We start from the raw sequence: 22,990 nt of genomic DNA on the forward strand, positions 1-22,990 counted from the left end.
GTGGAGGGGTGCGGCATGTGGAGTGACGTCACCCGCTCATGATTATTAATTAGGGGAGAGGTGTGGCATGCGCTCCCTTCTTGTGCGTTCGAGTACATTTCCACGTGCGCATGGATATTAATGAAGGGGGGGGGGGGCTTTTTTGCAGTGACGTCACGTACGGATGTAGCAGTATGCTGTGTATATTTAGTTTTTACCGTCACTGTGTCATTTATGGAATTGGAAAGAATTTCACACACGTCATAGCCAGCACACACACAGCCCTGCCATAGCCGGCACTCACACACAACCCTGCCATAGCCACACACACAGAGCCCTGCCATAGCTATACACACAGCCCTGCCATAGCCGGCACACACACACATCCCTGCCATAGCCGGCACACACACACATCCCTGCCATAGCCGGCACACACACACACATCCCTGCCATAGCCAGCACACAAGAGCCCTGCCATAGCCAGCACACACACACAGCCCTGCCATAGCCACACACACAGCCCTGCCATAGCCGGCACACACACACATCCCTGCCATAGCCGGCACACACACACATCCCTGCCATAGCCGGCACACACACACACAGACCTGCCATAGCCAGCACACAGAGCCCTGCCATAGCCACACACACAGCCCTGCCATAGCCGGCACACACAGCCCGACCATAGCCGGCACTCACACAGAGCCCTGCCATCGGCATTACCTCCACGAGTCTCCGCGTCTCCGTTACCCTGGGATATGGTGGGGGCGTGGGGGGGGCGCGACTATGCGCAACAACCACGCGGAGGGGATGAGCGGCGGCCATATTGCTATGGGAGCCTTACACCCCCCCCCGCCCCACTCCATATTGCTGCGGGCGGGGAGGGGGCGACCATTGCCGTCACGTGACGTCGCATCGGCCACACGCTAGCCAATCACGCGCGCGTCTTCCCCACGCAATATGGCCGCTTCCAGGGCCTAACGGGCGATGACGTCGCAAGTGTCGTGCGTCTCGAGAAAATATTTTTTTGTTTTTTTCAGTTTCATTTCGACTTGTGAGCCATGCGGCTCTTGACTCGGGTACAATCGCAACAAACAAAAACATGAACAAAGAACATCTTAAAGTGAATACGCAGAAAAATCCAGGAAAAAACAGCAAAGTCTTCCAGAAAAAAGCACCGTATATCAATGCTGTGTGCAAAAATCCCAGTGGGATGCAAGTCAAACAATAACAACCATAAGACAATTTAAAGTTATCAGGCTAACTCTGTACTTCAACAAACAAACATGGCTAAACCATACGTTTTCGAAATCACCTAAATAAAGCTATAAAATCAATGTAACGGTCATAATAGGAACTGTGATTGGAGGGAATCCGATGAACTACAAAGCTTCAGTCTAGATTTGAAGCTTTCGTGACTGCAAGGATTGATACTCTGTTTTTTTCGGTAAAGTCACGTAGGTAACGTGATTTAATTTAGTTTTCATTTATTTTATTGTTTTACCTACGTGACTTTACCGAAAAAACCAAAGAGTAGCTTACAAGGCTTTTTTTTTCACACATCCAAAAACACGAGAGAGTTCCGAGTATAGATGTAAACAAATCACGTAAAAAATATGCAACTATAGTATCTATTTTTCGATTTAAAGTTTTCGTGACTGCAGGTATTCATATTCTTGGTTCTTTCGGTAAAGTCACGTAGAAGGGAAATAATAAAATAATATTGGTTTATGACTTTTATTTTAAACAAATATTGGTTTATAATTTTTTATTTTATAATTTCCCTTCTACGTGACTTTACCGAAAGAACCAGGTAAAGCCCACCGAGGCATTTAACAAATGTTTTAGAAGCCACCTGGCCACAAATAACATCTCAACAGAGTGGCTTAGCGGCCGTCCATAAATGACGTCACGCGATTGTGGACGATTTTTGACCCCCCCAATCACACGGCGTCACAAAAAGTCAGACCCCCCCTCAAATATGACGTCACAAAGCTCTGCCCCTCCCCCACAAAATATATAAAACATGCTTCAAATCGCTTTAAACTATTGTCATTGTAGTGCGTATTTAATGTGGCGTTGCACTCTGATTTTGTAGGAGAAAACATTTATTAAAAAGTCAATTTAAACACATTCCTGCGGAGGCAGCTGGTAGGAACGTTGGGTTGCTCGGTCAATGGCCAGGGTCAACGGCGGCGTGGTGTATTCCGCAAATATGCCCGACTGTGAGGGCGGGCACAAGCCGGCGTGAGTAGGTTAAACGTTGAGTTTTATAAGGGCACCACGGGGTGACCAGCCCTTCCCCACCCAGCCCCACCCCTCCCACCCCCCACCCAGCCCCACCCTCCCCAACCAGCCCCTGCCCACCCTCCCCACCCAGCCCCTCCCCACCCAGCCCCACCCCTCCCATTTTTGGATGCACGACGGACGGACACAATAATCCCCTGTTGGTTGGTGGAACCAGGTGGTTCCTACCAGTATTAAGTAGAACGTGTTGTCTACATTTATTTAAAGTTGCGTATTTTGATGTGACGTCACATTTCTCACCCCCCCCCCTCTTCGTTACACATCGTCACAAATGTCTGACCCCCCCCCATAGGTGCGTGACGTCATTTATGGACGGCCCCAAAACAACAACATTTATAACAAACGTACGTTTACATTTCCTAGCGCGCTCGCACGCCTGACGTCGCTTCCAACGCGCTCCAATTGGTCAAAGCCAAACATTAAAGCCGCGACGCGATTGGCTGATCTGGCCAAGCCCCGCCCCCCTGAATCTAATCCGGTCTACGATTTCTCATCGCGGCTGACGTCACCGGATACGAGTTGACCCCCAATGGGCGATGTCGACCGGCGGCTTTTGAAGTTCGCGGCGCGTGCGGTGTGGTAGTGGTGGTGGTGTGTGGGCAACTCCACGGTACGCTTCGACGGAAATCGATTACTCTTGTGTCTCGTTGACATGCGGGTTTGTGCGCGGTTTGTTATTAAACGCGTTGGGTTGCCTGTGTGTACACTGACGACGCGTGCCGATTAATGGAAAAGTACAGCGATTAATTGATAATGCTTTGGGAAAAAATAATACGGCGAACGGAATAACATATCAAATGTGAATTGAATGTTGAGACAGAAGCAGTCCACATTTCCGCACAATCACGCATGTTGACTTGCTCTATACGATATGCATGTTGTGCGTTCAAGGGCCCCAGAGTTGAGAGATGGGGGAATCAATCCCCTGCTTTATCCAGAACGAGCTTCAACTACCCGGCTTAGCCCGGGACTTGGATTCTTGTCTTGAATTAATAACACGGCCGAGGGTGGAGGTTGGGGGGTGCTGAGTGCTGACGTCTTGCAGGCACATTGTGTAACACTGCCGCGTGCGGGTCAATTGCCGTGCAAAATATATCCATTATTGCGCCCCCCAAAATACAAAAGTCTGTTTTTATACATTTTGCATTGTGTACAGTTTGGAAGCTACCCACATGCCAAATTTCAAGTTTGTAGCATGTCGGGAAGTATGCTAAACATTTCGAACAGACACACATTCACAAATTTTCCTTTTATAGATATAGATTTCCATTATATATATAGATAACCTCCCACTGGTTTATCCAAAAGTATTTAACGAGCCTCACAGGCTGATGAGACCCGGGAAGGTCGAAACAAGTCCAAATGCTGTTGCTTTGGGGTCCCGCGAAGTAATTTGGCTGAGAGGAGCCAATGAATTCGCAGTGGTGGTTTGCTTATACCTAAACCTTGTCGATTCACGTAATTATCACACGCCCCGTCGCAAAACCACGGATGTTTATATTGCAATTAGTGCGCTGTAAGTTATTCATTGTGGCAATCACGTTCTGGGCCACAAATCTACGTGTAATTGATGTTTGAATTAGAATTGGAAAGAAATCGTCATAGCCAGCACACGCATCCCTGCCATAGCCGGCGCTGAATCAACGTTCAGGAGGGTCCTGCCAGATTTTAGGGTTGAGATGTATATTTAAAAATCAACCATATCATCTCACATACATAGAGCAAACATGTAGGGTGGTAACTTGTCATTTGCGTAGATGATGAACACGTGCCTTCATTTACGACTTTTTTTGTAACATTGATCCTGCCATAGTGCTTTGGTTGTTACCCCTTCCATGCATAGCAGGTGTTATAGGCTTGCGGAGATTATGTTGTCTGCAGAGGGCCGTGTAGCAAATTGTGACGCTGTACTGATGTGCTTCCACGTCTGTGCTGGCTGGCCTCACCAACACGTGCTGAGTAGCGTGGTAACGGCATGAGCAAATAATCCTCATGACCAGCACGGTGTGGGGAGGCACTCATCTAGCAGTGGATTGGCACGTTCATTGATTTCAAAAACGTGTATCTAACACACTGAGGATACGGTACATACCTCATTTGCATTGCATGTCTCCATCAAAGTCTATGCATCAATGATAACAAGATTGGCCTTTCCCCTAAACCCTATCACAGCAGAGCGTCCCGTTAGTGTTTTGCATTAATATCAGATGTAGCACACAGCCATGCTCCAGACAGACAACATTGGCCAACGGGTGCCAGCAAAATTCTCAAAAGCAGGTGACCATTTACTGCCCTCAACCAGAAGGATTCCATGAATTAAGAAGGATCGATGGCCGTGTCTTGTTTTGTGGTTCTTTTTTTCCCATATCGTTTGAGTGTAATTTGTAAAATCGAAATAACGCTTAATAATTTCTGAGAGACTTCCATGCATGTACAGGAATTAAGTTTGATGCATCGATGTATCGTTATTACAGTATGCTGTACGTAATACTCAGTGGTCTAGCATGGTGTAAGGAATGAAATGGGATCCCACCTGTCAGATTACCCCATTTTTCGTTGACTGGCACATTCGCTCTTCTGGCCCCCAGTACAATTGCACTGCCCGCACACTGGGTAGCCACGCAGCTGGTAACTCATTACAGAAGGTAATTGGGAATCCCCACTTGGGATATTCAAATAAGCCTTACAGCAAGGAGGCAATGATTAAACTTACATTACCACTGATAATGTTTTTAAACTTTTTTTTGTAATGAGGATTAAAGAATAGACTTGCCATGTCCTTGACCCCCTCCACCCGTTAAAATTTTAATCTTTGGATGAATAAGAATTCCCGTGTGATTGTCACGAGGATTCACTCTGTCAACGTAGGCATTATCAAGTCTGATCATTTCAGGTGGGAATGAGACCATAAAAATAACAATGAAACCGAATACTGTTCACCTGGTAGAACGTGATGTCTCACCTTCACCTAAAGCTTTATTGTTATTAAGTGTGAGACACGTCAATTTTTGGTTTAATATTTAGTGTACTTTTTCACATTAGATTTATATTCAAGTAGCTTCCCATGAATGCCTCTACTCCACTTGCAAGGTCCAGGAATATAGGACACACACAGTCCCATCGACTCTTCCTGTTTCATGTGATAATTGATCCCAGGAATGTATTAGTAAGTATGTTATCCATTGACCTCACAAACACAATTCTTCCCATAATTCAATGTGCCACCGTCATATTATAATTTGACTTTAACACAAATTAGTTTTTTTTAAATATTTTGATTGTTAAAAATTGAATTAAAAAAACTGGTCATCTGGAAAAAAATTAAGGGCTAGATTTTTCTTCTTGGTTCTTTCGGTAAAGTCACGTAGAAGGGAAATAATAAAATAATAAAAATAAAACATAATAAAATAATTCTCACGACGTTTCGGCCACAACACAAGCAGCCGTTGTGACCGAAACGTCGTGAGAATTGTTTTATTATGTTTAATATTATTTATTTTATTATTTCCCTTCTACGTGACTTTACCAAAAGAACCAAGAAGATGAATCCCTGCAGTCATGAAAGCTTTAAATCGAAAGCTAGATTTTTATCAGGCCACATCGTGTAAAGTGCAGTCTCTAATGCTTCGCCACTGTGTCTGGCCTCTCTATGTGCTCTGATGAAGGGCCCTTGCCTGACACGTCACCTATGATATGTTTTCCTTTCAGGGCAGTGTTATTGACGAATGCACGCTGTATTGTTTGTTGTTTTGTAGTTGTGCATCTCCATCAATTCAGTGTCACAAATCAAGTTTGTTTAATTCTCTGAACAATTCTTCTTGTGGAGCAGATGGCGCTGCCTCCTGCTCAGTTCCGGAATTTCCAGATTTCTGGCTTTGTGTGGACGATGAAAGTTAAGCTGGAGAAGTTGATTCTGAAATTGGAGGGACGCCTCTTGCCTGACAAGGTGCTTGTGCATACTTCTTATACAGTCATCTGGTCCTTTTTCACTTCAACGGTGTCAAACAAGATTGAATCAACATTTTTTTCACAAATGTATATTTTATGAATGATGAAGTTTTTTTTTTATATCACGATCAATATGTAGTAGCAGTGTTTATCTTCGTTGTTGAAAAAGTCAGAGTAATACATGTGAGTAAATCTTAACTTCTTACATTAAGGGGCCTCATATGTTGAATCTCCATTTTGGGCTGTGGTTAATAGAAGGTTGACTTAAGTCACCACTTTTCCACCTCAGTGCTACAGGCAGAATGTTGCATGTTTATTTGCATCATGCCACCAAATTTAGACTTTTTTTTATAGTGGCAGCATTATTCAATTAATAAATGCTACAACTGCAGCATCGGTGCCTGTTCACCTATGACAGTACAAAAAATATCCTTTAAAATATATCTTTAATCTTCATTTGCTTAATTGACTGATAATGAAAAAGGTAGTTTGAAAAATATATATTTGATGAACACTCTTTGGAGAATGGCCCCAAACGTGGATACAACATTTCTCACAGTTTAATCGCACGACCGTTCAAAATAAGATCTATACAATTGCCTTCTCAAGTGACGTGGTTTTTCCTGTTTGTGTCATGGGTCTTCTCAGGTTTTTGACACAGATTGCACGCACATGATCATTGCGAAACCGAACTACAGTGAGAAGTATCTCTCAGCCTGTGCTGCAGGTATGAATACAATTTTGTTATTGGGGTGGTTGGTACTGTCAGATCTAGTGTTGTGTTCATGTTTATCAAGTTAATTGTTAATTTTCCCTTCATCTGGATAAAGGCCTTCAGATGCCGTGTTGGTTATGGAGGTTGTTGAACTATACTTTACGACGCGAGTCAATGCGGGTTGGTGAAGGTGGGAGAAGCCAATATATAAGTCACTACTCATTAGCTGAGGCTGGTAATCTAACTCGGGTTACCAGCTTCAGAGTGCAGTGTGCTTACCACTGCACCATCAAAGATAAATTAATCATCTCAATGAGTGTTATGATATAAAATAATCTACAATCTACAGGAATTAATATATATGCTACATGTGCTTGTGCAGAGCTGTGTTTGAATGGTGCTGTTTATATACTTAAACAAAACTGCAAATAAGCATGCAACATCCATGCCTGGGATTACCATAACTTTGAAATGGTAATTCAGTACAAAATAATGTATGGCCAATTTGTGATATACTGAAGTAATTAATATGTTATGTACATATACAAAGTAATTACACTGAGAAAAGAAAGAGGAACACTGAAAATAGAACACATGTATTTGCAAAATTATTTATTATTATTTATTATTTAATTATTTGGTTATGCTGTTAATTATACTTACAGATACTTACAGATAGAGAGGAACATGTTTAGAGAATGCCATTAGAGAACATAAAGCAAGCTCGTGACTTTTTTTTAAGTAAGTGGGCTTGTACTCTTTGTTTTTTTCGGTAAAGTCACGTAGGTAAAAAATAAAATGTAATAAATTAAAACAACTACATTTAATCACGATGTTGCGGGCGCAACACAGGCGTCCTTCTTCAGGAGGGGACAACGTAGCGAAAGCACAACCGCTTAAGTGTGTAAGTGGGCTTGGGCAGAACACTTTGCAAGAAGTAATAATTGTCGGTAGTCATGACTATTGACGGAGTAACAGCCAAAGGAGGGAACGTGCCTGAGAGTACATTTACCATGGAGATGGAGCGATGAAATCTGTTCATTTGCAGGTGCTATATGGATTGCTACATCCATCAGTGGATTTATATTGGATGAATATGATGAGGTCTTCTTGGTTCTTTCGGTAAAGTCACGTAGAATGGAAATAATAAAATAATAAAAATTAAACATAATAAAGTAATTGTTTTATAATAAAAAACATAATAAAATAATTATTTAATGTTTAATTTAATTATTTTATTATTTCCATTTTACGTGACTTTACTGAAAGAACCAAGAAGATGAATCCCTGCAGTCACGAAAGCTTTAAATCGAAATTTAAGATGATGAGGATTTGTTACCGCAGAATGTGAAAATTACTGGTGTCGGGGACAAGGGAGGAGTTGTGATGAATCGTTCCATGTCTGTTGTACATGGTGAAGGCGATTTGTAATGAAGGACCGTGTGTGTGTGAGTGTTCCTGCAGGAGTTTGGATTCTGCGGGAGGATTATTTAAGAAAGAGTGCAAGCGCTGGCTTCTGGCTGGAAGAAAGCTTCTATGAGTGGGGAAATTCTGGCGGTGCCACATCTGACTTCGAGCTGGTCGCCCGCGACTGGAGGAGACACATCCAGTCAGGAGGGTCATCGGGAGCCTTCCAGGGCTGGAAAGTCGTGCTGGACATAAGTGATATGAGCAGGCTACTTACGTTCTGCAGGCAAGCAATATTCTTAATACTTTTGTGTTTTTTTGCTATTGTGCTGCACAGCTCTCAGATGTTATTTCGGGTTGTAACTCGTATTGTTTCGCTCCGTGTGCTGAAAATTTTTTTTAGTTCATGTCCAAACAAGACAAATATAGTGACGGTTGCCAGAGCTCACATGGCCGCTCGCTGTGTGATGGCTTGGTCAACTATCAATTATCTGGGGTAATGGGGGCAGAGAGGTGGCCAAGATAAAATAAAGACACGTATTTAAGCACGGAGGTTTTTGCCACCAATATGAATAAAAATAGATTTTTGGGTCTGACACCCTCCGCCGGCCGACACAGCGAATTAATAAAGTTGCCCCGTGAACAAACATGCCATCGTATTATTTCTTCAGCACGCATGTGGGTTGGAGAGCAATCCACAACATGTAACAATTGGGCATGACGTTTTGTTGGTAGTTACAACCCCGCATCAAACAGTTGTCAGAATTAAAAAAATGTCCTCCAGTCTTGCGCCTAAAATAAGTGGTCTGATGTGATGAATGTGCAATTATGTTACATTATGTAAAAAGTATTATAAGCAAACAGAACCATCTAGTACAACCAATAAACTAGGACTAAACTGTTCCACTATATAAGTATATATATATATTTATATTTACATATCTGCGAAGGGTTTTGTTGCTATGTGTACATTTTCCATGGGATGTGGTTTACTTTTGCACATAGGATACTGAAAGCAGGGAAGGCTGTGGTGTACGAAGGGAGTCCGTCAACCTCCGACGCTGTGGTCACGCACGTACTCAACGATATCAACTGCGACACAAATCCCTTGGAGTCAAGTCGCTTTGACGTCCCCCATTATAGCGTGAAATACATCGCTGACTATCTGCGTCAGGTATTGCCGAGATGTTACCGATGTTATTGTGTCATCTGAATGCTCCGTGGATTTTGTACTAAGCACATTTGAATGTAGTTTTACACCCCATGTGATGAAAGTAAATATCTGAATCTTGAGCTATGAAGCTCTTGATCACAGATGTCCAGTAAACATAACCCTTGCGACACCACCATACACAGCTGTCCCAATACTCATTGCTTTGTGCACTGCTTTCTCAGGAGGAGGGGCTATTGTGTTTCACGATGTTCCTTGCATCCTAATCCAGTGTCAGGTCCATGTGCTTACCTCCACGAGAGGTTAAGAGGAGACAGGCGGCTTACTTAACCAGTGCTTACAATGTTTTGGTTACGTATTGATCATTGCATTATGATAGTAAAATTACGAAGTGAAAAATGTAAGGACCAATCTAGAATTGAAGCTTTCGTGACTTCAGGAATTACAATATTCATTGGTTATTTCGGTATGTAGAAATAATATGTAGAATGATATGTAGAAATAAAAAAAAAATTAATAAAACAAAAATTATACATACGTGACTTTACCAGCATTTTATAACGCTCAAATTAGTAATGGATTGCATGATGGCACAGTGGTTAGTGCACTGCACTATGAACACGGTGACCAGAGTTACATTCATACCCCTGGCTAACAGTGCTGAGGGATATCTTAACTGGTTCTCGGCTACTCTCCTTCACCAACTTGCACTGACCAGTGTGGTGACGTGTGGTCAAACAACCCCAATGACTGATGTGGCGAGGGAAGGGCTTAATCCAGCAGTGGATTGACAAAGGTCTGAACATGTATTGTATCTTACCAATCACCTTAAAAAAAATGATGTGTTGTCTAATCTCTCCAACTTATAAAGTTGCATTTATCATTTATGCATGTTGACAAGTCTGTTTCACATACTAGGATGTAATTCTATAGCTTGTTATAAACCTTAATGTTCCTTTGGTGTGTTCCCAGGGACCTAGCAAGGCTGGCAGCGAGAGCAAACATTGCAGCATGTTCAGCAACCCCCCAGCATTCACACATTGCCTGGGTCCGGCATCAGCAGGCAGCGAGCAAAACCACCTTTCCTCCCAGACGTGTGCCGTTGACCCAGGAAACGAAATGCGTACAATAATCCAGAACGTCTTGAGCACATCTAATAAGGTATGCTGTGCCGACTTTGTGAATCAGTATGGAAATTGTGTGTTGATGAAGGCATGGTGTGACTCGAGCCTAAAATGTAGTGCAAATTGCTTATTTGTTTTTAATTGGCCTCGGTAATGCGCATGGTGTTTGCTCATCGCGGGATTTTTGCCCACGCTCTGCCGACATAAAACCGCAGTCGTTTTTATGTGAGTGTGCTACAGAGTACAGTACAACGTCATATATATCCGGCTTGCTGTGGATTGATGCATAGTCGGGAATGTCAACATCTGTGACGTTTTCACCGTGTACAAATATGTTGGCGAACAACAATACAGTGCACACCGCTTTAAAGCACATGGAAAATGCTTTACTGTGCTTTAGAAGTAAGTCAGTATATTCAAGATTATATCAATACAGTAATGTGTGTGAAATGTTTGGATTGTGAACATCTGAAAATACGAAAGCACCCACTATATGTTGTAGGTGGTTAATTAGTTCGAGTGGATTTGTGACGGTTGGATATGCGAGGCTTTATTGTATGTGTTCCACCCAGAACTTCATCGAAGCGTAATTTAACATTTCCTTGAGGTTCGCAGCAATTAATGATTTTCTCTCTTCTCTCCCTCCCTCTCCCTTAGAGTTCTTACGTTAGCATTACGTCAGGCTACGTTCGGATCCACCCGATCAGCTTTTCAGAGGTATGCTTATTTGTGAGCTGAATGTAACGCTCGAACGTGTGCGCGTGTTTTTGTTGAAGCGTTCTCTCTTGTTTTCTTGGTTGCTCTGAAGGGAAAGCAGTGGCTGTTGGATGAATTGACGGCTAAGAAAATGGAGAGCCTGGTGGAATGTGGTTTTTATTTTGAGGCTTTGCAAGAGGTTGAGGGCTACCTGACAAGGTCACCTCTCTATTGCCCTCCTGCAGGCACACTACAGAACATTCTAAAGCACATTCTGAAGGTAAGAGGTTCCCTCCCCGTCACTTCTTAATTACTGCGGGGCCCTATTCACACGGAGGCTATAAAGGAACTGAATGCCGGTACTCAAGTGCACATTAACGTGGGTAAGGGAAGGACAAAGCGGACATAAGTGTCTGGTGTAGCGCAACTTAACATGCCGGCGGAGGTGCTTTCTAAGCTTTGTCTAGTCAGCAGTCTGAGCGCCTTCCCGGGATAGTTTTAGTATCTGCAGTGCACAGAAACGCTGGCGTAAACCCAGCGCAACTTCAAAGGGATTTCAAAACTTCGAACCCCCCCCGGCACCAACCAGCGCGGCCGCTTTGTGAACGCGGCTTATTAATGTCCTTTAGTGCAAGAGCTTAATTCATGTTGACTAATTCTGTTACAAACAAGTGGAGTAAGGGCTGTTCACCAAGAGTCCATCGCGATTCTTTGTCAGGGTAACACCAGGAATCATGCTGGCCGCCTGCTCCCACCTCCTGTGCTGAGCTGACCTCAATAAATTGTTCACGAACAACACTTTCGCCTTCGGAATACAAATCGGTTGTGAACAAGCGAGATCTTCATCTTTTTTTGTTGATGCTTTTTTTTCTCTCACACTTTTGAGGGCATTTAAATAAAGTTGTGAGTTCGCGCCAAAGCAATTTCCGCACGAGCCTTTGTTTCTGATACATTTAGCGAGAAAATGGTAATCCCAGCTTTGCTATCGGCATAAAATCATTGTGTTTGAGCAGTCGGCAGCATAACCACATGTTGTTTGATATTGCTTTGTGCACCATTCTCCCCAAAATGGTCAGTTTACTGTTATCATTACACTGCTGCTTCACCGCCGGTTGCCCAAATATGCAGCCCGTGTAATTGCGAAAACAATGTGTCTCTGCAGAAAAACGACAAGAAGCTAATGGAGCAATTCTGCAGAATTTTCGATTTGCTGCTGGCAATTTACCCTCCTTGGGTCCACTGGCAGTTTAGCGATTATTACCTGTGGCTTCTCCGCATGCCTGACGACACGGAGGATTGCGAGGGCTGCTGGGCTCTGCTTAAGACCCTCATCAGGTACAACACTTGGCTCTCAGATATTGTAATTGAGTGATTAGGCTGCAGAATTTGTAGACCGTGGTGATGGGCGTTTCGAGAGCGCTGGCTGGGGGTGTGGGGTGCTGGGGGTGGGGTGGGGGGCGGCGGGTGGGGGGGGCGTTACGTCATGGTGTTAAGCTGTTGGTTGGAGCACATGGTTACTTGGGGTGCGTGCTGGGATGTAGCGGTGAAGTGCATGTCCCTTGTGTGTGTGTGTGTGTCGGCGCAGCACCTGCGTGAATGGGGATGACCGCACCAGACAAAAGCAGCAGGTCTACAGCCAGCTCTTGGTCTGCTTTTGTAAACTGTTTGAAGCTGAGCTCTTTGAACTGAACACAAGGTACTTGTAGCTAATGAACATACGTTGCATATGTTATATCCGTTGTTATTCTCTAAATGTCTTTTCAATTCTATGACATGACTTGATCAGGTATATTTCTTATGTCAAGTGTATTTCTTATGGCAACTAGATGTATTTCATGGCCCGATCAGAAGCGTTTACTGACCCATCAGCTTCCAAGGTTGTGTTATGGAACACGGAACTATCAGCTGTACTGGAGCTACAGGTCCCAATGCTATTGCGGGAGATAAATACTCAAATACACAGCCACCAATCGTGAACAGCACATGCCCATCAAAGCACTTAATTACTCGTCTTAATTAGGTAATTTACTTTAAATGAGTATTGCAAATTATTTCAGCGAAACTGAGCTATTTGTGTTTTATATCCTTGCCCCTGGCAATGCACATGTCGCGTGGCCCCGTCTCAACGAGAAGCATGAGAGCGTGACGACACACACTGGCGGCAAGATATTACACGCGTGCCAGTTTTACTCTATAGCGGTACTGTTTATGTGATGTTTGATTGTACGCACTGTACTGAAGCAGAAGAAAATAGCATTAAATGATGCACATTCACGATATCATGCATGGTTCCGCTGAAAAGAAAAAAAGCCACATCTCACACGGTCCAAAAATAATCATCACAATTGACACAAATGCATTTGCCTGCAGAGAGCATGCTTTTAAATCACGCGTAATGCACTCACACACACGTGGGCACTATGAATGCCTATCTTCATTTTCTCGCGTATGGCTAAGTGAAGTCTGTATTTGTGATTAAATGGAAGTCGCGCCGCCGGTGCATGTGATTGTGCTTTGAATGGAAGTGGTGCTGCCGATGCCTGTATTTGTGGATAAATGTAAGTGGCACCACTGTGTGACCAGCAGGGCGACGGAGAGAGGATCGCACGGCTTGCGACCAAACAGGTCGTCGGTCTTAGTGCAGGTCTTCTGCATCTACTCCGGCTCTGTCACGCTGGCACCCAACAAGTTCGACTTCTTCATGGTTCAGCTGCGATCCGCCTGCTGCCGCCGTACGCCACAGCAAGACAACAACAGTGTACGTGCGCTGCTACTTACTTTGCGCATCGCCCGGGTTATGTTTTATGCAAGGTGGTGCCAGCCCGTCCTATGGACGGGATGAACCCTTTTCTGACCTGCAAACGTTAATAAACATGCCTTGCTTGGGTATGTGACTCAGTTACTGCATAGTGTGTCTTGCTTTTGCTGCTGTTTAGTTTTCTTATGTGTGTTCAGGTTGTACCATGTGTTGTTCAGCACAATGTCGAACGTTTTGCTGCACTTGAAGCTAATGCATTAATCCTTGCAAACAAGGATCAATGCATTAGTGAGGTGCATAAAATGTACCCATTAGTATACGACTGGTAAACTACCTCCAAGTGAACGAGACCAAATCTGAATGTGCCCAATCTCAGAAGCTAACCAGGATTGAGCTTGAATAGTGCTTGGACTGGTAACCACCATGCATTAGAAGTGTTAGAGGCTGCATGGCTACATGGTGGGTAGCAAAGTGCAGTGGAGTAAAATGCATTTTTCCCCTGTACTTCTATGATTGCATATCTTTGGTCCACTCCTTCAGCCGTCCTGCTCGAACCAACTTCACGAAGTGGGGTTACATAACTAGGACTGGTACAGTGTGGGGAGTCCCTCATCCAGCAGTGGATTGACTAAAGGGCTGTATGCATGTACTTACTGCATCATGGAAGAGGTGTATGGCCATTTGGATGGGCAGTAAGGGAGTAATGCTACAATTAAGCTTGTACATTGATTGGACGTGTAGACACATGCCACACTTTATGTTTTTTACCAGCCAGTGCCGTGTACACCTAGTGCCGCGTAGGGACGGTTGCCACTGTGTGTCGCCTTGGTTTGACTGCCACAGGGCACTGAAAAGAATTGAGATGAGATGCGATGTAAGCTGCTTTGATATTCTTAGTCTTGTAAGCAACAGCAATATACATGCAAATCCTTATCCTTACTCTGCTCCGAATGGGCAGGTTTGTGCAACTCGGCAAGAAGAATACCAGCTGCTGCGGCTGGTGCAGTGCTTGCTAGGGGTCGTGCTGGAGTTCAGCCTCCTGTGGAACCGAGGCAGAGCCATGGAGGACATACAAAAGCATGCCAACCAGATGGCCATAGAGTGCTCAGGTAGAACAAGGAAACTGCATGTCCATGTTGTGAGGCCAACAGGGCTTGACTTGACAGCGTGCAAAGATGTGAGCGTGCCTCATGTCTGCCGACACACACTTAGAGTTGCTTGTTTGGCTTTTGCTTTCACCCTGACATTTGTACCTCTTTTAACCCGCACATCCAAGTATGTGCCGGGACCAGCAGCCCAGTGCGGCTCAGGAGGCACCGGCTTGTTTACCCACTGCGGACGCCGAGCCGTGCTGCTGACGTCACGCACGATGAACGTGTCGAGATGCGTGGAGACGATGCGGTGATGCTGCGTCACACGCAGTTTACGAGCAGAGACGAGTGTAGATGACGACGTGACGCTAACGGTGTTCCACTGCATCACATGCAATGGAAGGGTCATTGGCGCCACCACCCGGGCCCTCCTTGGCCTCGAGCCAGAATCAGGTGGCCTTGCGAGACCAGAGCGTCAGTTTGGTTCCTTGGGACAGTATAGAAAATAGCCAGCGGAAAACCACCCGTACTGTGATAGCCCCACGTTGACTTATCGGAGGTGCCAGCGGGGAAAAAGTGGGGTATCGCTTCTCAGCCCTGTGAATTTGTTGCCCGCACAGATTTCCCGCAGCCTGCCCTGGAGACCCTCGTGACAAGCCTCACGTCGCCCTGGCTGCGGATGCACATGTGCGACATGCTGCTGTGGCACATGTTCGTGCAAAACAAATCGGAAGTCATGAAGATGCCCATCAGCCTCTCGAAGATTGTAAGTAGCCCACCCCTCTTGTACGTTGTATAAGATCCATGCAATCAAATATGTTGGGGGGGATTATCCATGCTGCCGATTAACCGCAAGATTTGCGACAAACGTGGGTACAAATTATTTTCGTGCCCCGATTTGATTATTAGCTGCTCCTCACTCGGCAAGTAAACTGATTATGTTCTTGCGTAAGTAAACATTAAGATGTTTTTTATGCCTAATTGATATTATGTGTTGTATGCATTGTCTATAAGAATAGGTTTTTCCCCTTTTTTCTGGCAACAAAACTGAAACCTTTTTACAAGGAATCGTTTCTGCGTTAACCACAATACTTGTGGTCAGAATGCAAACAAAAAACCTACTCTGATAATATATTCATTGTCCTTGAAACTAATTGGTCCACACCAGAGACAGCTTTCTTTTGAGCCTCGTCTCAAACGGTGCTTGTAAAAATGTTTCAGTTTTGTTGCCAGAAAAAAGGGAGAAAAACCTATTTTGATATTTTGGTACCAGCAAGGAGGTCTCATGATGCATTGTCTATCTTTTGGTTTGTTCTGAGCTATCCCTACCCGCATTACCCTCGATAATCGAGAGTGGACAGTGTTATCAATAGACAATTAACGATTCACCGCTTGTAGATTCACTTAATTTTCTCAATGCCATTCGAGAATAAATTCTATTTTGGCATTGCTATGTTTGGTAATAATAATAATACAAAAAATGTATATAGCGTCTAAGTACTATAAGCAACTCTAGATGCTGTACACATTTACATTTAAGTAATGTGGACAAAACATCAAATATCACAGTCCATGAGCAAATTTGACAGTAATACTTGAAATGAACTAGGGTTAAAATTCGATTAAATATGCAAACCTCGAGTGGTTGCAGGCAGTGATGGAAATCCATGACAGCTTACACTCTCTGAAAAATATTCTTAAGTGTGCAAATTTGATGCATGTTGCATGGCCTTAATAATTGATATTAATGAATGAATGCATCATTCCACCCATAGATAAACGCAATTATTCAATTCAAGAGCGCACAATATCCGTGAGAGAAAGAAACGAACGTGCGTTTTGTGCGCTCACCTTAAATAATCCCGGCTTGGTGGAGAATAGTTAATTGCTCGGTGCTGATTGAATAGGAGCATTTGCTTGGAATGTCTCTGACGCCTCCACAGAAAACCGCTTACTTCTGCATCAAGAGATTCAGTGCGGAGCGGGTGAGCCAACAGCAGGGCAGGTGCTATTCTGCGACGGGTGAAGTGGACAATTTGTCGCTGTGAGTTCATCACTGCATGGCATCGCGCGCCTAGCTCATGCAGCGACCAGTTTTTGCGCGCCCACAAAACTGTCCCAAGCATTCGCTCGCGGGGTTCGATTGCCGTTCATGCGTCGGCAAATTAGAATGGACGTCGTCCACAGAAATCTGATACTTTTTCTATGCAACGTCGTGCTGTTAATAAACACGTATGGGCTTTGGGCAGGATGTGCAGCCAGAAGAAATGATGGCCCGATGGTCGAAACTGACAATAGAATGGCAGCCAACGGAGAAAGCATGCCCAAGAGGATGACCAGTGTGGAGATGGAGTGATGCGATCAGTTCCTGTCCAGTATCTAGATGGAATTATTGCATCCGTAGCCCTTCAGGGATGGTGTCGACTTGGAGAGGGCTTCATCCGGCAGTAGATAGATCATGGCTTTTGATCTATATATTGACGTGGCATTGGGCAATAGTGGCGAGGCTGGGTAAAATTAACTCTTTCCCATCCGAGACGTCTGCAAGTTGCAGGGTGGGTCCTGTTCACCACTGAATCTCGGAACACGCAAGTGGTTCACGTTAATTTTATTTAGGGAGGAGTAGCGGCGTTGTTTTTAAAGGCATTGTACTCAACGCAGTGAACTGTAGCGACACGACCGCACTGTATGATAGCTGGCGCCAAACTGTGGCACGGCCTCCCGCATCGCCTTGTGGGAGCCTCGGTACCGATAAAGTTATTTCATTTTTTATTTTAGTTCCGTTCCAATGGCATACACGTACGTACACTTATGTCATAGGAACGGAATCAGAAGAAAAACTGATGACGTACACGTACGTCATCGCAATGGGAAAGGGTTAACTTCTGTTAATCTAGTTTTCGGCTATTAGCTTACAACATGCAAATATAATAACGTGAAAACAATCACATGGACCAGTGGTGGCCTTGATGGCTGCTTTTAAGTCTATCTTCCCGCAATACACCTTTACGAATTGCTTCGGTAATCATTAATTTTAACGGTAAGTTTTTGTTACTGCCCGCCGCAGATCTGCTCAAAACACATGCGCTTTGTTTTGGTAGGTACGATGGCTTGGTGGGACGGTTGAGGAAGCAATCCAAGGAGACGGATGTAAACACACTGGAGACCATCGATGGGGACGTACTCAGCAGCGCTTGCAAGAGCATCAACCCCAAGGGTAATGCTGCCGCACGAACGTAAAGGCAGCAGCCACAAGAGACGCACTTATGAAACGATTGCCCTGCAGGTGCTCAAACTAACAATACAAACACCACCGGGTATTTCCCCCAACGATGATAGGAGCTTGCATTCCCCAGGAGTACAAGGCTGCCGTGCCGTGTACAGTACGGTGGGTCGGTGATCGCTCGGCTTGGCTTCACCGTGCACCGTGAACGGCACCGAGGTTTTCTGTTGAACGTGCAAAAAATTAAAATTACTCCACACGTCCCCTTCCAGTCGCCGCCGTTGCCCAGACTACTTTTCAGAATATAATTTTCTTTGTAAAACGGTGTTCCGTTACCCATGGTGCTTTATGGTTGCAAAGAGACATCCATCATTGCATTTCGCTTTGACCTTTTTTCTCCCCCCCCTCCCTTACTACCACCCCCCCCCCGCCCCTTCCTCGGTGGAATCGACATAACAAGAAAGTATATATTTTTTTAATCCGAGCGGTTTTAAACTTCAGCAGAGAGCTGTCAGCCCAGTTCACTGACGTTGCAGGTGCACTGCATCTCGATCACATGCGCAACATTTTTGCACAGTGACCCCAGAAGAAAGTTGAAGTCTGAAGGGGATTTTGTAATACAGCTATGGTGGATACGTTCATTAATACATCTTTCTTTTATTTTTCCCTGTCTGTTTACGAAACCGCTTGGGCAGCACACTTTTTGTGCACGCTTTTCAGCGTAACATTTTCTAGACGTTTCACACCGGGTGCAGCATTATACTGTTTATTTTCCCTTTCGTTGTCCAATTTTCGTCAAAAAACGCCTTTAATAAAACACAGTGAAGTCAAATCGCTTGAAAAACATAATTAAACGGAATAAAATCTGGTTCACGTTTTCAAAACGTAGCGGTCCCAAATTGCTTGTGATACCTCTTAAATTGCCTTTTTTTTTGTTGTTGCAAAATTGCAATTGATATTTTTGTTTTCACATGACCACGCTGCATATTTAACAATTTCGGTGAAAGCGGCTCACAGTGCTTTTGCCTCATCTAAATGCGCGTTGGCAGTCGCGCTTTGAAGTTTTAACTTATGGGCTTTTTGTTTGCAGAGCCGGCTAACGAAAATAACGTATCGGTTACAGCCGTGCTTAAGAAATACCCCGTGCGTGTAACTGTATCGTACGCCACAGGTGAGACCCGGCTGCACAAGGCTTGTATAAAGAATGACGTCGCAAAGCTGAAGCAGCTGCTGGAGATTCCTGGCACAGACATCAACGTGCAGGGTCCGTGCCGCCACGCAACCACTCTGCCGCCGCCGCCGCGGCGTGCTCGCTCCGGCGCTCTGCTCCGCTTGTCAAGGGCGCCCCGTGTTTTTCATTGCTTACACATGTATCGCACCGAGCCTAGCCGCCGCATAAATTATTGCCTTCACTCGTGTGCACTTTTTTTTTGCTTCTCGTGTTTCGGCCAAGTGCGCTATAACCTACTGAAAAGATATTGCCAGCTGTGTTCTGGTATTTTTTGAGTTCGTACTGACTCTGCTTTCTGAGCGTATTGGCACCGTTTCCGACACCCCCCCCCGCCAGCTTTTGAGTGCATCGTTGCATCTGGAGAGTTAATTGGGGTGTCTGGGAGCTAAGCCCCGATTGCCCCGGTGCGCTTGACTACAGACTGCGCCGGTTGGACTCCCCTGCACGATGCGTGCTTCCACGGCAGCCTGGAGTGCGTGCGCGAGATCCTGCAGAGCTGCCAGAGCGTGGACCTGCACGCAGCCGTCGACGGGCGTACGCCGATGTCCGAGGCCTTGGCGCGAGGACACGGAGACGTCGCCAGCCTCCTGCTCCAGCACGGCGCCGGTCGGCGAAGCGTCCTCCTCACTTTTGTCACTGCTGCAAATGCAACCTTCTCTCCGATGCGTTTTCGGGTTGTACCGTATGCTGTTCGACGTGATGCCCCAGAGGGCCGTTTCGAAGTGGTAGGCGTTAAGTGACCATGGGCCACATACCATGAACATGAAGGTCGTAAGTTCTCCATCCCCTGCGTTACAGTTTTTCATTAATTAAAACTCGTCCAAGTCAAGTAAATTTATTTTTGGTTACCACGTGGCACCTTTCTGGCACGAACCTGCCACCCAAAGCGCCAGTTATGGCTACATTGTTATCGCTCTTCAGGGATATTCAGTTGCACGTGCTGGCAGCTTCACAAATATTCAGTTCCTGAAGAAGCCTCCAGCACGTGGAGCAAAATATGGGACGTCATGCCGAACAACACGCGGTACAAACCGAAAACACGGGGAGAGCTACTCGGCGCAATCACAATAACCTACACAGTAGATTTCATCAGTGGGAGGTCGCTTATTCTCCTCTGCTGCCCCTATTGTCTGGAACTCAATTTTCCCAGCCATTCATGCTGTCAACTGCCCCTGCTAAACCCCACGCTCAATACGTTCCTTTTTTCCCCTCTACCTGTGACCTGAGTGCTTCATTTGCTCCATAAAACATGCCCACTGTTTCTGTACAGCGTCTTGACATGCGGTTGCATTTGGATGCTACATGATGCCAAATTGTATCAATTTATCTGGGAATCCGAAGATAATACGCTTGTACTCAAGGCATGTAACGAAACACCTTTGCTACATGAGTATACGACTGAAATATATGTACGGCAAGCATACTGCCAGCTTGTATTATACAAATATTATTCTACGCTCATTTCTGTGCTCCCCGCCTTTGCCAACCAGCACCGTGTTGAAATTTAGTCAAATATCCCAGAGCCTGGAGAGGCCCTCATCAGGCAGGGTATTGCCAAAAGGGCTGAAATCACATAATACACAAGCTCTCTCCGATGGGTTGTGCCATGCGGTGTTTGGCATGATGTGCAGTGTTTCGCTTCACGTGCTGGGAGCTTCAGGAACTAACCCTAAAACCACATCGGAGAGGTATACAGCACGACCACCAAAGCCTATGCAATAGTATATAGGCGAGTTTTTCCTTGTCATTGCGGAGACAAATATTACAAGTCTCTTGTGTGTTCACCACCACCCTTGTGCTCGCCACAGAGAGAAATCAGGACACGGACAACTCCTTGTCCTCTTGCGCCAACCCGGCAGTTTTCGTCTTCCTCCTGAAGCAGCTGCTGCAGGATTACCTGCGGCTGCACCACGTCCTGGAGCTTCTGCAGACCCTATGGCTTCCGGGAGACTGCACGGAAGGGCTGAGAGCGCTGCGGACGATTGCGACGGACGGAAGTCCGAAGCCCTGGTCTCCCACGGAGATGGACAAGGAGGTGGAACGCTGTGCCGAGGACCTAGTACAGGTGATGGCGCTGCACGAGCACGTGCCCGCACTGAAGGCCTTCTTGACGGAAGTGGTGGCGCCAGAGCCCTTGTCTGCAAAGACAGAAGGCCTCCTCCGTGCGCTGGACTGCGACGCTTCTTTGCCCCGGTTCCTCGGTTATACTGCACAATGAACACTCGACAGAGTAATCTTGATTTCTGAAAAGTGGTTTCTTGTTCGGACAAGCGTTGAGGCGGTACTAGTCTCCTGTTTACAGCCCTGAGCCAGTGGTGGAAATTCTACGTTCTTATAGTGGGTGCTGTTCTATCCATAAGACAATTTTGTTGAATTCCACCGTAAATTGGTGAGGGGTACGGGGTGGGGGAATGGTGGGGGGTGGGTTGAGAGGTGGCGGGAGCCAGGGGGGCTGTGGTGATTTTGTTGTAAACTCGTTATTATAAATCGATACAACTTTGCAAAGTGTTTATTTATTACGTTTTAAGAGGGGGGAATGGGGGTTTTGTACAGGGAGATGCTGGAGCCTACCAAATCTTAATATATATTTTAATAAAGTGCTTTTTAGTCAAAGTATTCTTCGTTACAATAAGTTTCCCATTCAGTGTAATGTGTAAAATAATATTTGAAATGTTTTGTCTGTAAAAATGCATCTTTCTTGGGGAATCGCAGCCCATGCACGGATTGTGGTTGCCTGCCGTCAAGAATTAAGTCGAGCCTTCTCAAACCTCAACTCGCAATGCTCAGTGTTGATGCTTGGTTCACTACTCATCCTTGTACCACTGTTGGTTTCAGTGATGTAAGCAGAAATACAGACATATCAGTAAATCCCAACGGTAGTAGTAGTAGTGATGTGTTAATAACACAGTTTGTTTCACGGATATAGAGATGAGCAAAGGTGCCAACCCAATTAGGGAAACGTAATGAAATGCAAAGTTCATTCACACATTTAATCGGGCCGATGCAGGTCAAAGACTTAGCTGGAGTTTTTGTTTCCGTTTTTGCAGCAGATGTTGGTCAGTTGTGACAACCTGGCACGGTTGTGATGAACCCCAGCCCAAAGCTAAGGAGTAAACACTTGGAAAAGTTGATTGCTCAGTTAGCTAAAGTCACGGGGCGGACACACAAATGAGCGTCCTTCGTGAGAGCATTTGGCTCGGCCAAAATGAGCTCACATTGTACTTTGATTTGGCTTAGCAAAGTATCGTACAACCTCAATTTGTGTACTGGAATTTAAGCAGAAAACGAACGTGGGCAGAAATTTAGGAATAACGGTGGGAGGAAAACACACATTTGGCAC

General features: G+C 45.1%; 2 protein-coding genes across 3 annotated transcripts in view; one reads left to right on the plus strand and one right to left on the minus strand.

Moving 5' to 3' along the window:
* The window catches only part of KIAA0825 (KIAA0825 ortholog), a 69,299-nt gene extending 68,552 nt beyond the window's left edge, over nt 1-747 (minus strand). Inside the window, exon 1 of the mRNA XM_078612552.1 lies at nt 703-747. The gene's annotated coding sequence lies outside the window, so the exon portion shown is untranslated. The remainder of the gene's footprint in view (nt 1-702) is intronic.
* Nucleotides 748-2,796: 2,049 nt separating this feature from the next.
* Nucleotides 2,797-22,053, plus strand: SLF1 (SMC5/6 complex localization factor 1). 2 transcript variants are annotated; one of them, XM_078612563.1, is made up of 18 exons: nt 2,797-2,896; nt 6,116-6,232; nt 6,883-6,961; nt 8,414-8,642; nt 9,362-9,530; nt 10,500-10,688; nt 11,309-11,368; nt 11,460-11,627; nt 12,510-12,682; nt 12,933-13,043; nt 13,931-14,105; nt 15,064-15,214; nt 15,817-15,962; nt 17,140-17,240; nt 18,298-18,413; nt 19,591-19,683; nt 20,071-20,256; nt 21,459-22,053. In XM_078612563.1, the coding sequence occupies exons 2-18, from the start codon at nt 6,116-6,118 to the stop codon at nt 21,866-21,868; spliced, it is 2,673 nt and encodes an 890-aa protein (XP_078468689.1). In that variant the 5' UTR covers nt 2,797-2,896; the 3' UTR covers nt 21,869-22,053. The 2 variants fall into 2 exon arrangements, with proteins under 2 accessions (XP_078468689.1, XP_078468690.1); XM_078612564.1 differs by having other exon boundaries at nt 13,934-14,105.
* The last annotated feature ends 937 nt before the right edge of the window (nt 22,054-22,990 follow it).

Source organism: Lampetra planeri, chromosome 39 (genome assembly GCF_965212315.1).
Source record: "Lampetra planeri chromosome 39, kcLamPlan1.2.h2, whole genome shotgun sequence".
NCBI lineage: Eukaryota > Metazoa > Chordata > Hyperoartia > Petromyzontiformes > Petromyzontidae > Lampetra > Lampetra planeri.